The sequence below is a fragment of the Tinamus guttatus genome, unplaced genomic scaffold (assembly GCF_059628265.1).
Source record: "Tinamus guttatus ecotype Peru unplaced genomic scaffold, ASM5962826v1 Tinamus_guttatus_pri_ptg000602l, whole genome shotgun sequence".
In the NCBI taxonomy this organism is placed as follows: Eukaryota; Metazoa; Chordata; class Aves; order Tinamiformes; family Tinamidae; genus Tinamus; species Tinamus guttatus.
In genome coordinates, this window is record NW_028289136.1 from 6,550,054 (window position 1) to 6,565,930 (window position 15,877).

A 15,877-nucleotide genomic window follows, 5' to 3' on the forward strand; every position below is an offset into this window, starting at 1 on the left:
GAGGTGATCTAAAGATGTAGAATATGGCTTTTAAGGCATGAAAAGTTTACTTTTCCATTCATAGTTTCTTAATTGTTAATGTCTTCTCCTTTCATAACAACTTTCTTGCAGCAGCTTTACTATTAGAGTGAAAACTTGACTGCAGGTGTAGTCAGCATAGCAATAAGGGGTATGTTTTGTTGAGCAAATATCTACCTAGCAGATCAAGATCCTGAGCGTATTCCAAGGACTATTTCTGTTAATGAACATTAAAAATCGCTGCCTCTACAAAATAACTGTTAAGGTTACTAAAGCAGGGCTAAGAATCAAGAATCAGAGCATTACAGCATACAGAGGAGGATGCTCAGGGTCTTTCCTCTTATATTGCTTAATCTCTTCCAGTTTTATCCAAGCAGTGGAAGTGCTGCTATTTAAAATCTGTAATGCTTTGCATTAAGGTTAGAAAATAACACCTACAGGTAACAAAAGTCGTATTTTTTCCCATATCATCCCCTTTAAACATCCCATCCCAAGGGCACAAATATTAACGTCATTCTGCAACTTCAGCCATCTGAGCTCATCAGTCCAATAAAGGAAGATAAAATATGGACAAAGAAATGCTAATGTTAAGCAAGGTCATTATCATTTAGGAGTTTTCCATATTACAAACTCAAGGCAAATTTATTTCGAAGCAACATCTTTAGTTCCTTCACACTATTGCTTCTCCTGTACTTTCCATTCCCTGTAATAGAATGGAAACAAAGATCTTGTTTCAAATTATATTAAACGGTATCTTTATGGGTTTTTTGTTTGTTTTTTTTACAGCTTCTCAGACTGCTCATAGCACCATGGAGTCATCATTTCGCCATTTAAAGTCATTTAAGGTCGTCCAAATTTCCCTCCACCTCCTTCCTTGAACTGGTCCAAAATTCTTATTACCTGTAGGAGATTTGCTACACTTTCTGTAGCTTAGCACATTAAAGCTATTTTCAGATGTACTCAAAGAAAAAAAAAATCCACCATCTAAATTGAGCAGCATGGCTCTGCTGGCCGTTAACAGCTAATAATAATAATAATAACAATAATAATGGAGAACTGCTGAGGCCAATATCACAGGGTCACCCAAGGGCTCAATTTTACATTCCCTCTAGAGTAAGACGACCTCAAAATGCTGATGTCCTGCTGAGAACTGCTTTAATACCTACCACCTCGAGCAGTATTTCTGGAGGTTTTCAGCCACGGAACACGCAGCCCAGGTCAGTGTCAGGGTCTGCCACCCTTCTTGAACGTCACTGAACGCTCTGCTGTCACGTCAGAGCAGGCTCCTCATTTTCTTACTCCAGCAGTTTCCAGCTTGCTCTTTCCTTAAGGCCAGGAACATTTTTCTTTCCAGACATTACCAAGTCTAACTTAAAGCCCAAGGAGCTAAGAGTCATGGGGAAATAACAGTAAGAGTGAAATTCCCTTTTCCTTTCTCTCCCCTTCATCTAATTTTGTACTGGAAAAGTATTAGTATTCTTTATTTAGTGTGTCAGGTAATTAAGGAAAAGGTTCAGTAAAATCTTCGATTCATTCCACTCCAGCAGTTGAAAAAGTTGAAAACCCAATAAAAGGGCATTTATATAACTGATATAATTGTTATAGGGTGATCTGTTACACCTGCTCTTCACAGAGATTTGCCCAAAACTCAACAACCTACAACATTTTATAACAAGTTGAAGTACTTCTATCCAAGCACAAGGTGCAAGTATCTATTCAGGCTCTTATGCCTTAATTCCTTAGGATATTTCTTCAATTTGGTGAATACATCTTTGTAAAGATACATATCTCTAGTCTATAGTGACTGGAAGGAACAATTCAATGATCAAGACTGTTTTCATTAAGAAAAGTCTTTCTAAGTCAAATTCTCATCCAGTCATTCCTTTCAGGACAGAAAAAGCCTACAGCTAAATGGGGCTCTCTGTGACAAACCGCAGTACCATTTCCATCGAGTCAATCAGTGTCATTAAATCTTCATTCTTGTAACCCCAGCATGTTAACCAATGTCCTGGGAATTGAAAATGGTAACAGTAAGGTCATGTCCACACCTGAAGTTAAGCTTTCCAAAATCAATTCTGGGACATTCTGTTGCAAAAATAGGAAAAATCAATGAAAATTTGCCTCTCCCACCCAAAGAGCCCCCAGTAGAGCCACCTGGCAGTCCCTGCACATCCAAAGGGAATACAAACCAACTCAGAAGAACGTCAGCCTGGAAACTGTGTGTCTCACTTTTGCACGCACAAGACAGACCTCAGTGGAATCACGATTACACCAATGAATGGTAAGGGGCTGATTTAGGCTATAAACTTGGATTAAGGGTTGGATAAGTATTAAAGTTTGGATGCAATTAACGGATCGAAGCTGCAACACTAATTGCCTGCACACTGTTTCCATTGCTGGTTTGAACGCATGTCCAAAGCTCCAGCCTAAAGTTAGCACAGTTTGTGCTTTGAGCACAGTTCGCCTCAGTTTAGTAATTCAGTTATGAGCCAATTGATGGCATAATCTAAAAGCCAATACAGAATTCTTCCTATCATTCAAACTTTTTTTTTTTAATTAAAATTAGCACTTACAGAGCTCTTTCAGAGCTAATTCATGGCTTCAAGAGGCCACTGGCCTGCAACCAAATTTCCTTCAGCAGCAAGGAAAGCCAAGGCAATTACAGCTGAAACCTGAGACTTTTTAGAGATGCTTTAGCCAGCAGTGTCGTCATGGCAGAGTCTGCAGGCTGTTCTAGGGGCTCTGCAGCAGCCCGCAGTCCTTGCAAGCCAGGAGCAGGATAAATGAAGGTAACTGTGATAAGATTTACTGCTGTTGGGGTCCCCTAGGAGTGAGGATTGTCCAAGATCAGGTGAGTTTCATGCTGCTGCCTGGAGAAGCACTGGAAAATAAAGCAGACCTTCAAGTTTCTTTACAAAAAGGGCGTATCTTGGGTGGAGGCCTATGAAGCTATCGCTCTACCTCCACTCTCAAATCACTTCCTTGGTGGAGAGGGGGGCTAAGAAGCAACAAAACACTCTCCTGGTCCTAGGACATGTGAAATGCAATGGGAGAGATACCCAAAAACTTCAGCTATGTATCATGATCCGGGAACAAAAAAAAATAACCCAGCAAGCACCTACAGACAGAAATTCAACATCTCTCTCCTCTTTACTTGCTAGTCCACATCTCAGCAACTTGGGAACTGTTTGGGGGGGGGGGTTCCTTGTATCCAATAAAGATGGATTTAAGTCTGAACTAAAATCCTCCCCCAACAAAAGCTGACTTGGCAGACTTGACAATTCCAGCACACAATATTTGGCCAGGAAAAAGCTGAGTAACTTTTCATCTTTGCACATCCTTACAGCTGGATTTGCTTCTGCAATTAAACACGGGTACCAATTTGAACAAAGAGGCGCAAGAGTTCGGAGTTCGTTACGTGACTGCTTAGCAATGACCTCCTGGTCTTGTTTGCAGGATCAGGAGTTCTTTCAAGCTTCTCAAAGGCTGGGGAATGTGCCGTAACTTGGATCTTATTTCCAAATAACTTGGGAATGCGCCGTAACAACCTATTTGCTCTCCTTGAGCTTGTAATAAGGTTTAGGTAACACTGAAGGTTCAGCTGAACTACTTTAGGAAGCACTGATGTACCCAGCAACTAAGACATCCCCTCTAGATCATGAATTACTCCAGTGATTTACAACTTCATGTATTAAATATGTTCCTGGCTGCCATCTTTAAAAATAATAATAATAATAATAGATTGCCATCTGTGACAGATCAAGCTAAATACTTCATTTAGGGAAGCAACTGAAAGCTGGAGTGTATTCACAGTTGTGAATATTAGCTAGCATATGCTTATATTTATATTAATGAAAGTCTCAACTTTATTAGACATTTGACAAACGACTGTAGCTCTATCATAGAAACAAACAGATATTTGGAATACAACAGACACATCTGGATTTTTCATGAACAAAACTTTAAGCCATAAATACATCAATTAATTACAGCCGGCACATACTACAGCTACTTCTCACAAGAAAAAATAAGTGTCTATGGTCATATTTGCCAGAACAGCCTTAGTTTACAGTAAGTCTAAATTTAAACTGAGAATTACTACTGGGGATTTAGAAAATAGAACAGAACTCTTCTGGCAGAAAAAAGATGTAGCCTTCTGAAAGTACAATACACACTCCTATTATTAAAAAAACAAAGACTTTCCTATTAAATACAGAAAATGGCTGTATTTATTTCTTTATTTTAGCCCAGAGAGTAGATTATGGAGAGTGCCAGCCTGTTATAAGATGCACATATTTTACATGGCCTCTACAGCCACCATTTGCCCCATCCCACTTTCCCACAAGAAAGGTCTTCTTGATTTATGATCATATACTCCCTTTTGCAGTTTCTTCAGAAATCTAGGTCTATCATTTGTCAAAAGCTGAAGGAGGGCAAGAAAAGACACTAGAGAGGGAGGGTAGAATTGAAAAATAAGTCCCCTGACTTGCTCACTTACAGCAGTGACCTGCAGAGGCTTAAGAGAGTCTCATAACATGGTGCTATCAAAGCACAGACACATCCCAGTCTCTTTTCAGAGATTTGAATCGTGGCAAGCAAGACTTGAATGAACAAGTTTCTGAACAATCAGGCCCAGGAGGACACGGTAACGGGATACGCTTTGAGCAATTCGCACCCCACGGAACAGGAAAAGTGTTTATCAGACTAAGAGCAGTGGGTATCTCCACCTCCGTCTCGAGGATCATTTCAAAGAGTTGGCTAGAACACAGATCTCCTTAAATACATGGGGCACAGAGAGAAGAGAAGGTCTTAAAATTAAGCACAAACATTTTTTTTTCCCCAGAAATGAGGCTTTCTCAATACATCTCTAGTTCCCTTCCATTCTCTTGTATATACAAACACACCTTCACGCCAGCATAGACTTGTAGCTTGACAAATATTTGTGGCACACATGAATTCAGCTTTTTTCTTTCCTTTTCAGGGTTCATAGATTTGCTGTTATAGAAACCCTCACACTTGAGATGTTTTGTATAGCAGGAAGCTAAATTGCATACACCTTTCCTGAGGGCATGAACACATGAGGACAATTTCTACCACAAGCAAGGCAGTGACACTGGTAGACTCTGGTTCCCTTCCACTACCCCATAACCTGCTAAGAAGTTTTCGGATGCATTTTAATACTTTTCTTGAAGCAGTGAGTGACCCTGCTCCTTATGAGAAATTTAAAACGAGAATTAATGCAGTGAAATTTTAAGTGCAACACTGACTTTCCCCAATACTGTTCTGTGTTTTTGAGGCACGACTGATGTCTTTGCTCAGGCTAAAAGATAAAATGATTCGTAGCTTGATGTTCTAGGAACATTATGATCATAGCTAGGACAAAGGCATCACAAAGGTTGGGAAAAAGTATAATTCCTCTCCAAATCATGCTTTTAAAATACTTTCATGTAAGCTGCTATAAATGGGTTTAAGTGACATGCTGTTTTTCCTTCATGGTAGTTAACCTACAGAAAGGATGAAGATTGGGTTATGATTTTGGGTAAAATACAAAATAGGTCACCATTTCATCATTAAGATGCAAATTCTGCAGCTGAATTTGATTAAAAGTTAGCAATATGCCTACTGCACTCATGCTAAAATTTTGCTAAAACAGAAGGTTTTATTCAACATGGTAGCTATCGGGAAAGCTAAAGATAAGAGCAGTAGCCAAGGAAGACTCCCAACCCTGTGCTTGCTCCAGTATACACAAAAATACCCCTTCTGCTTCCTGGACTGTTTCAGCTTGCTTTGACCTGTGCTCTCTTCTACCAATTTGGCAAAAGCCAAGCTTGGAAGTAGACTCTTCTGCTGACTGATTAGCTTCAGCTCCACAAAGCTTAACAGAGTAAGAGTGAAATCCCTGGGAGCAGATTTGTTCAACAAATTTGACCCTATAGATTAAAGCCCCAAAGGAGCCTCAAGAAAACTGAAATACCATTTTCCACCCTCATCACTTCTTCCCAGGAATGTAACACACCCCGATTGCAAACCATTTGATTTTTGGGCCAAGGCAGATCACTCTTGTTAGGCTGTTCATCCATTTTAGTGTGGCTTATTAAAACACACAGGAGTGTTGATGAGGTCAGATTACAGTTCCTACCCATACTGGCCTTAGGCCACCTGGGGTTTCATGTCCCTGCCACCTCTTGGCTTTCTATGCAGAAAGGAAAGCCAGGCCATCCAGGTGAAAGACTTTCCTAGCTAAAAACATCAAATCTGGTCAGCACAGAAAAGTGTCACTTTAATTTCATCAGCAAAACCATAGCTGTAATAGGATTATTTAACCACCTCACATCACTTCTGTTTGCCATCTCTCTGGTATCTACACCACTTCTACTCTGTATCTGGGGACAACTTTAATAGCTAGAGGGAAAAAAAAGAGTCATTTAGAAGTTAATATAGGCTAGGTCACTCAATGGTCTTATTCTCCATAAACCTAAGCTAAGATTAGCCTTAAGTTAGGAACTGCTGCTTAATAGGCTACAGCAGAAAAATCTTACTGGGCTACTGGCCATGAGGACAGCAGATACTCCAGCATGGTCAAAGAATGACACATCTTGTGCTGCCTCTCCAGCTGGAAACAGGCCAACACACCCCAGAAAGACCCTGCCTGCTCCATTGCCCCTCTCACAAAGCTTATGGCAACAGCTTCAAGTGTAGCACAGTTTTAAATGTGACAAAAGAGCTGCCCAAAAGCAGTTACTATATTTTACACACACATTTCCACTACGTAGTCTGAGCGAAACTACTCTGAGCTAATAATTTCAAGGCTAAAACTGCTCATACTAACCCCTTAGTTTGCCTGTCATTAGTGTCAGGGAAGTAGTTATCTATTTATTAGTTACTTATGCAAGACTTCGGTTTGTTAATTAATACTGCTCCTAAAGGTGGAAGGATTTAAACATAGGCAATAACTGTTGCAACATTTCTTTCTTAGCATAAGCTAAACAGAAAGTGGTTTTATGCTGTCTTCATGTTGTAGATTTGGTATCTTAATGTGGTTGGTTGCTGAAGACAACTCAAAGCTTCAGACTGTGGACAAGGACTACCTAAAATTGTGTTCTTAAATTTTTCAATCATAAACACGCATTTTTCTTTAATTAACTCTCTAATAAAGTATAAATCCTAAAACAAAGTCTATAACTTTAAGGATGTCTCTAGCCTAAGAAAGGTAGAATGAAAGGTAGAAAATGTGAATTTTCAAGGCACTGAAGCTTAAAACAATTTGTAGTAACTATATTTCTGCTTGTCATGTAGGAGCTTGCCCATGTTCAAGAATATTGAACATCAGCAGAGGTTGCCCACAAGGCTTATGGATTCTCCATCCCTGGAGACATTCAAAACCTGGACGTGGTTCTGGGCAACCTGTTCTAGATGATCAGGGATGCTGGACCAGGATGACCATGCTTGACCAGGTGATCTGCAGAGGTCCTTTTCAGCACCAGTAACCCTGGGATTCTGTAACAGTGATAAATGAGCATGCGATTTGTTTCGAGAAAAATGTGTCTCTTGCAAGTTATTTTGCACCCTTAATCTAGAGAGCAAAAACCTGGTTCAGAGATTCAGCCCTGGTCCTCTACAGGGCAGTGTCTTGTCATTGGCTCATTTTAAGCCACTAAATTGCAAGCTGGGCCATCATTTCTGTGAAATGAAATACAGGGGAATCATTCACTTAATTTTATGATGTGGTTACCAAGGCATTTGCCTGTTCAGGGCACTGTAACTGTATTTATTTGCTTATCAGCAGAACAGAGAGGCCATGTGAACTCTCTGCAGCCTCTCTGCTTTTCAAGGCTACTCCACTCCACCAGACCCACATGTGGCAGCAGCAGTGAAGCACTTTAACACCGAGCAGTATTTAGCAATATTATATAAATCAACTTCACCTATGATAAACAGGACTGGTAATACTATGGTAGTTACTCATAGCTACTCTTTTACTAGCATCTCCAGTGCTGAAACAGTACCAATATCAGGTTTAATCTTTGGAATAACAGAAGCAAAACATTTTCAATTTATACTCTGACCAAACAGCCCAGACAGGCCACCACATCTGCTAAAGCAATGGTTAAACCATAAAGAAAGAGGTTGTGACTGGGGAGATTAAGAATGTAGGAAATGAAGCTGCGAAGAGCCAGGCTGCATTAGTTCTTACACACTGTTTGTCTCCAGGCAGAATTCAGGAGGGCTTCCTGCACTCATTTATTAGAGGTGAAAATGCTATCGGAGGCCCAATTGGTTTAAGTGCTATAATAAAACAGTTGTAGAATACAAGCCAGACTGCTTCAGTTCCTAAAAGCAAGAATAAAGTTTTAATACATTAGCTTTAAGTCTTCAGTGATCACCAGCATATCCCATCTTCCCAATGTCACTGGATACTTGAAGGTCTATTTTTCAGATTTTTTAAATAAAAAAGGATAGGAAACTAACAGAATGCTAAATATAAACCTATTCCTATCATTGCAACAAACATGCTGAGAGTCTGATCATGGAGACAGGTCCAAAACTCGACCTCACATTTATTTGGCCCATCCTGTTCCTCGTGTGTGAAGTGCAATGTGTCGCTGCACAACCTGTTACTACGAGCTACATCACACACAGAAAGCCTCAAAACCTCTTCTCAGGAAATCTGACCACATGGCCAAGGGGAGAGGAAAAAAACCTCAAAAATTTGGCTTTCCAGTCAGCCAAAGTTGCCAGTTTGCCTTTTTAAAACAAATGCCTGCAAGAATATTCGTCATTTCCATATGGCACCAACAACTTAGTACCAGCACAATGTTTGTCTTGAGGATTTTGTCTCTGCCCCAAAACAAGAAGGTTCACAAAATGCTGAGGACTTCCTTATGTGCAACTAAGCTGTCTGGGTACTTAAATTTTTCCTCCTACTTAATTAGCTTGTAAAACCATGTAATTAAGCATCTGAGCACACATGCATCATTTTAATCAACACTAGAAAAAAATTTGCACTGTTCACACTCCAGCATTCCTAATTGATTTTTTTAATAAACATAAATGCAGTCAAGCATATGCTTTTCATTAGACCTATTCATAGCCTTTAAAGTTTTAGCTACATACTACATCTGAGGAATATATATATATGAGTGTGTGTGTATATATATATATATATATATAAATATATATATATATATATATATATATATATAAAATTTTTCCTTCCAAAAGCTGTTTTGGTAGCTGATTCAAATCAGTGAGAGCAATTCTCATCTTACAGCTTCAAGAAATAGAAGCTGTTCCCTAAATCCTTGTGCTGTACAGCCAAACAGCAAAGCTGTGCAGAATGGCACCACCAGGATAACTTGGATGCAGGCACCACCATCACCCAGACTCACTTTTGAGAGGTTTCAAATCGAACCAGGACAAGCTGTTCTTCCTGCTCATAATACCCCGGGAAAACATTAGGAAACCACATGTGCAGCTTGTGAATTTTTACTGCAAGCACAAATACCGTATCCTGAAAAAAAGCCTTCAAAACATGGGATTTATGTGACCAGATGCAAACCTTAACAGTGTAGACACTTCCCTATTCTCTTTATAGCCAATGGACAGGAGCAGGCAGACAGCAATTCATTTCCTCCCAGTGCAAATGTCCTGTCAAACGAGTTGTAAGCAAAAGAGGGGAATAATTTGAGCTGTAAGTCAAACTTCCTAATAGAAAATATCTCTGGGAAGATTTCCACAGGATAAGTACTCAATTCTGTACTCCAGGAGGATGATAAATCCACAGACTGACAGGAGGGAGAAAAGCACCTGCTACAGACACCAGCAATTATTAGAAATAAACCAATTATTAGAAATAAACACTGTGAGGTCTTTTGAGCTGGATACCAAAGTAAATAGTGGTAGCAAAAGCTTGTGTTCAAAGTTGAGTTGGTGTGAAAGGGAAGAGAAAAAAATTCAAGACTACATGGAGGACATTCCCTCGATTCCCAAAGAACACTCACAGTTTGGATGGAAACAGGCAAAAAAAGGTATAAGTGTGGTCACAGATTATAATTTAACTTTTGTGGGAACCAGACAACGCAGTAAATATTCCTTGATAGGGCCATGGTTCAGAATAGACAGTTAGACAGGGCTCCAGGCAGTCAAGCTCATGACCAGCTGGTATAATAGTGAATATTTGAATGAGTGTGACACTACAGGAAGCATAAAGGAAATTGTTCACGCATTTTTTTATTTTATGTTCAAAGGAATAGGATGACTGGCAAACATTTCCTCAGTTCTGTTTAACAACAAATAAATTTTAGGCAGTATCAAAGTTAGTTTCTAATGGACTGTGTCTGAAAGGAGCCAGAACCACATATTACAACCCCTGGTTGTTTTCTCACTAGAGATAGAAAAGACAGACATTTAGAAGGGAGTCTTTACCTTAAAGATATTTTACAGAAACAAGAAAAAAAACATTTAAATTTTAAAAGAGCTTATAAAATAATAGCTTCTTAATAAGCAACCTGGAGTCACCTTCCCCTACAACCCCATGTTCCAGACACAGTGTTAGTCATATTTTCTACAGGCAACAGTGACATCTACTGTTAAGGTTACTAAATGAATTGGATTAATACAATCGATGAACCTGTTTTTCCAATGACTTGAAGGTATATTTAACATTTCCTTCAGGAGTTCTTTGCAACATTTCTACTGTTACTGTCACACAGCTGAAGTTAGCAGCTTAAAAGCCTATTGTAAAGTGCATTTTACATGCTCAAACCAGGTTTAAACCCTTTACTGTCCTTCATTCTCAAACTTCTATAATTAAAACTGATCTGGAAAAGGTCTTCTTGCTTACCATCCTTGAGCATTCTATGTTTTTCATAACATACACCTTAAGTAACCTCCTAAAAGTACAGGAAAGTCTTTCTTGCACCAAAGGCACTGGAGTAACTGGGTCCTGATTACACCTGTGGCTTTCCTGGATTCCAAGGGGATTAGGCAGGAGGTAAGTTCTGCTCAATGCTTTAACAAAAATCTTAGATTCATAACTTAAAATATCGCTTTCAAGGTTGGGTTTTGGCAGGGAGATATTTAGTTGTTTTCCCTAATGCATTTAAAAAAATCAATTTTCATTCTGCTGCAGAGAATGGAGTAGGGGCTTTCCACAGACTGTCTCCAGTAACGAAATTCCACGGTTTCCACATTCACAAGCTCATCCAGGGGGTAAATTCCACAACCAGCTCTACACTGAAATGGCTCAAGCTTCCATGTGGCAGAAGTCCAGAGGGTACCAAGAGAGATGTCAAGCCCCATCTCCTTGGGGGATAAATTGATGCTACTTAAATATTTTTCCTTGCAAATTCCAGTGTAGAAATTTTGTATTTGGAAAGGCTACCTCTCCATACACTAAAAACTAAAACAGCCACAGAGAATATTCTCAAAAGCCTTACCTAAGCAAAGAGAAGACATCGTAAGAGTTACGAACACAGCTCTGATCCACCTGGAGAAGGCTGTTCTTCAGGGTACCTGAGTGATCCTAAAGGCAAAGGATGGATGTTAATTTAAGAATCAATACATTCTTCCATTTTGACTAAAAACATGCACTTTCTGGAGAAGAATAGCTGATCCTGTATTTAATGCATTCTAATGCTGTCTTGATACAAGTTCACAAGCTGTAAGTTGTAAGTAGAAGCAATTTTTAAGAAAATGCAGCAGCAACTACATTAGTATTGTAGTCAGGCCTATAATAGCACCTACATTTAAAACATTACTACATTAGTAAGTGTTTGGCATTAAGGTTTGATTAATATTAATAAAACTTTATAGCATTAATATATTTAGCTGTGTTCTAGACCTGGCACACATTTTCTGGAACTGTAACACCCATTATTGCACAAGTCACTCCATGCACAGAAACACTGCAGGGTGCAATGGCAGTATTGATTATCTTCAGTTCCAGATCCACTGCCCATTCAGTGATGTGACTGCAGATGTATAAAACGCACAAGATGTGCAAGACTGATCGAGAACGCAATTCTTTGTGCATATTTTAACATGTTTAACAGTCATCTAACTTTTGAATTATGTCTTGAACGATCTACTCTTTTTGAATGAAGTGAACGAGCTTCAGGAAGTTATACAAAAACACGCAGCTTTCACAGAATTCCAGAATGGTTGGGGTTGGCAGGGCCCCCTCGGGACCCCCCCAGGCAGCCCCTGCTCCAGCAGGGACACCCAGAGCACGGGGCACCTGGGCGCATCCAGGCGGGTTGGAGATCTCCAGAGCAGGAGACTCCACAGCCTCTCTGGGCAGCCTGTGCCAGGGCTCCGGCACCCTCACACCAAGGAAGTTCTTCCTCACATGGACATGGAGCTGCCTGGGCTTCAGCTTGGCCCCGGCACCCCTTGTCCTGGCACCGGCCACCACCCAGGAGAGTTTGGCCCTGTCCTCCCTGCACTCTCCCCTCAGGTCCTTGTCCATGTTGGTCACATCCCTCTCAGGCTGCTCCTCTCCAGGCTGGACAGGCCCCGCTCGCTCAGTCCTTCCTCACACGACGGCTGCTCCGGTCCCTTCAGCATCTTCGTGGCCCTGCCCTGGCCCCTCTCTAGCAGCTCCAGGTCCCTCTTGTCCTGGGGAGCCCAGGACTGCACACATTTAAGTGCACAAAAGGGATCAGAACAGGCCAACAACAGTACTCCACGCTGCAAGTGTCAGATAAGCTTTGCCATATCAGGCAGTCACATAAATTCCTAGAAATGCCACAAACTTGCAGGGCAAAGTGAATTCTAAGCAGGTCAAATGACCCAACAGCACTATCAGAAGCTTTACAGTTCACAAGAAAAAGAGCCTTTTACTTTGTGGTAAGAACCTGATACAGAAAGTACACACTATCAGCAGCTTTCTAACAGCAAGATAGATTTACACTGGTACAAGTGTAACAATTTCTACCTGCATCTTCTTCACCTGCCTCAAGAAGCTGTTTCTATATAAAAGTTGTTGAAATGGACAGTTGCATTTCAACAGGTCATGAAAAAACTGCATTGGACACAGGTCATCCAGGAAGCATCCCTTTCCAGCAGAAAGGATAAAGATAAAATTATTTATTATTTTTTTAGATAAAATTATCTAAATTATCTGGAGATCTACCACATGCAGCACACCAACAGAGGATATCAGCAGGTGTCTCGGCTCTATTTCCTTTCTCTAGATGCTGGATTCTACATGATTAAATCCACACAACAGTCCCCTGAAAAAGATATTAATAGACAGACATCTTCACCCTTCAAAACCTGCCACGTGGCCCTGACAAACGTATCTTGTTCTTCCAGCCTCCCACCTCTGAGCACAACCAAGTGTTGAGTAACAGAATTGCAGAGAGCAGCTCCGAGTTCTCCCTTTTTAAGGGCACAACAGTAAGTTGGTCATTAGCTCAAAGCTGCATTTGTTTTCCCAAATGTGCTCTCTGAACATCACTGCAGGCAACTGCAGTGTTGGCCTTGGTGAGTAGCAGCAGGCATAAAGCAGATGGGAAAAGAATGTGAAAATTGTTAAACCATTGAGGAAAACTGAAGACACAGCTGAGATCTCCCAGCAAAAAAAAAAAAAAAAAAACAGCTGCCTGTTATTTTTCCCCTTAAAACAAAACAAAAGTCTTGAACAAGGTCAGAAGTTGGAGGTACAAACATATGAAAGTTGCATGTGGTCAAGGACACTGACAGAAGACAGAGCTGTTAACTCCTCTTCTAGCATTACATGAACACTGTCAGATACCCATAGTAGGCAATATATAGTAGTAATAGGCAGTAATACCCTTTGGGGGGCAGAACACACATGTAAAGGCATTTGAAATCTCCTTTCTCAACATTTTTCTCACCAACGAAACAGCTGGTGCTAGAATTTTTCCACATTGCTCCACTAGAAGACACAAACTTGCTATAAAGCAAGTATTTTTAGCACTAACATGCATCCTGGAGGTTATCTTAAATGAACGTGGGCCTCAATTCTCAATGTGCAAAGGCAGTACATGACTCAGTGCACCTGCACACTTCTGGTTGTGTGATTTTAAAGTAAACAATTTGGCAATTACAATGTTCATACATGAGCATGTTGCTCTGGCTAATGACCAGGAATACATTCACTTCACTAAGTATACAAAACTACTAGTTTAAATCACAAAAAGCTCATGACAGTGTCCAGCATCCCTGCCCTGCTTCAAGTTTATTCCTTTACAACTGCTTTTGGATTCCCACTTCTCAGTGCGGAAAATCCATAGAATAGAAAAAGGATGATCTGCATTTAAATCCAGATGGAGCAAGAAATGCTCAAACCTATCTGGACAGTGTGTTTTGAAACCGAGTCCACAAAACATCACCAGAACACTTTGCTTTCAACAATCCTCTTGTTTTGGCGCCTGAACAATCTTAGTTAATGATCGAGACATTTTAGAACTATAAATACTACGTTTCCTCACTAATAAAACATACAAGTTTCAGGGAAGGGCAAAGGAAATCTGTGCTCAGGCAAGAGCTGTTTCTCAGTGGGCATTTTCTCTCCAGCCAAACGCTCTTTTGCAACCTGCCTACAGTAAAGTAACACCAACAGCAATCTGGGACACAGACTATGTGCTCTGTCACTCACATTACATTTACTACACACATGTTAACTATACAGCAATGCTAATTAAGCTTTAGTTGCAGCCACAGTACTGATTGGGCAAACAAAAATTACAGTGGAGCCCTTGGAAAATACAGGGGATGAAACAGTTTAAACAGCAAATAAATAGCTTCCCCTTTAGAAACCACACATTCTGTTTCAAGATTGGTAACTACCACTTAATGTGCTTTCAAATTTGCTATGTAAATGGGTATTAAAATATCTTGAAAATCATGCAGCTCTTGAGTTTGAATTAAGTGTCTGGCTCAATCTGAAATATTTCTGTAATCTTTCTGGCTTTAAATGCTGTACATTAAATGTTCCATGAATAGATCAGGTGTCCATCTAGCAAGGGCAAGATGAGTCTTGTTATGTCAAGAAGTATTCCTTCCCAAAAGTAAGCATTTTATGTTCTGAGCAACTAAGTGTGCAAATTTAGGTTTAGAAATTGAATTTTGTCTTGTCATCAGTACTAACAAGGTAGAACAAATAGGAAATAGCCTTACCTTCTGCTCAAATGAAGCTCCGTAATAACCATCATTGAGACCAAAAATAATCTCATTGGGGTTTCGTGCATGTATCTGCAAGAGCAGAAAACAAAACATTCTCAGGCCTCCTTATGATTAAAAGCAGTGCACAGACTTCATAAGTTGCTCTATTTGATGATCAGCTTTTCAGTTTCTGTAACTCTAAAGTAGATGAAACTAGAGAAAAATGAAATTAAACATAGAAATCATATTTGTTTCACAGCGTTGAAGACAGTTGCTGAGGAAGCTTGACCATTCTACTCCAAAAAAAGCAAATATTGAATGAAAAACAACATAGTTGCCATATGATCTTTCCTATTGCTCTATATTTATCTGTTAAAAATAATTGAGCAGGAATTAAATCAGAGATCAGCCTCAGCTTTCACAAAAACTCACCTAAATTGATACTCAGCTGCACACTTTGGGGGTTATAACAAAACTCATTTTTAGTATTATGGCCAAGATACTATCAAATAAAAAAATATTTCAACTAAAAGCCTACTGTAGAGAATATTTTTCAGAGAATCCCTTGTATCCAGTAAAAACAAATGGAACATGAAAACGCTACATTGTGTGAAGCTACAGCAGTCATGCCCTAAAGAGCTTTTATTTTTTTGGAACAGCTTTTTTGAGGGAGATCCTAGCTTAAAAACACTAAACTCATTTTAAAATTAAGGAACAAAACACAAAC

The 15,877-nt window shown here is 39.8% G+C and overlaps 1 protein-coding gene across 1 annotated transcript in view; it reads right to left on the reverse strand.

Annotated features, from left to right (window-relative positions):
* The window catches only part of UVRAG (UV radiation resistance associated), an 82,231-nt gene that overhangs the window by 47,315 nt on the left and 19,039 nt on the right, over positions 1 to 15,877 (reverse strand). The window contains exons 5-6 of the mRNA XM_088534998.1: positions 15,166 to 15,240; positions 11,457 to 11,542 (exon numbers count right to left, since the gene is read on the reverse strand). Coding sequence (XP_088391124.1) covers positions 11,457 to 11,542; positions 15,166 to 15,240 — 161 coding nt within the window. The remainder of the gene's footprint in view (positions 1 to 11,456; positions 11,543 to 15,165; positions 15,241 to 15,877) is intronic.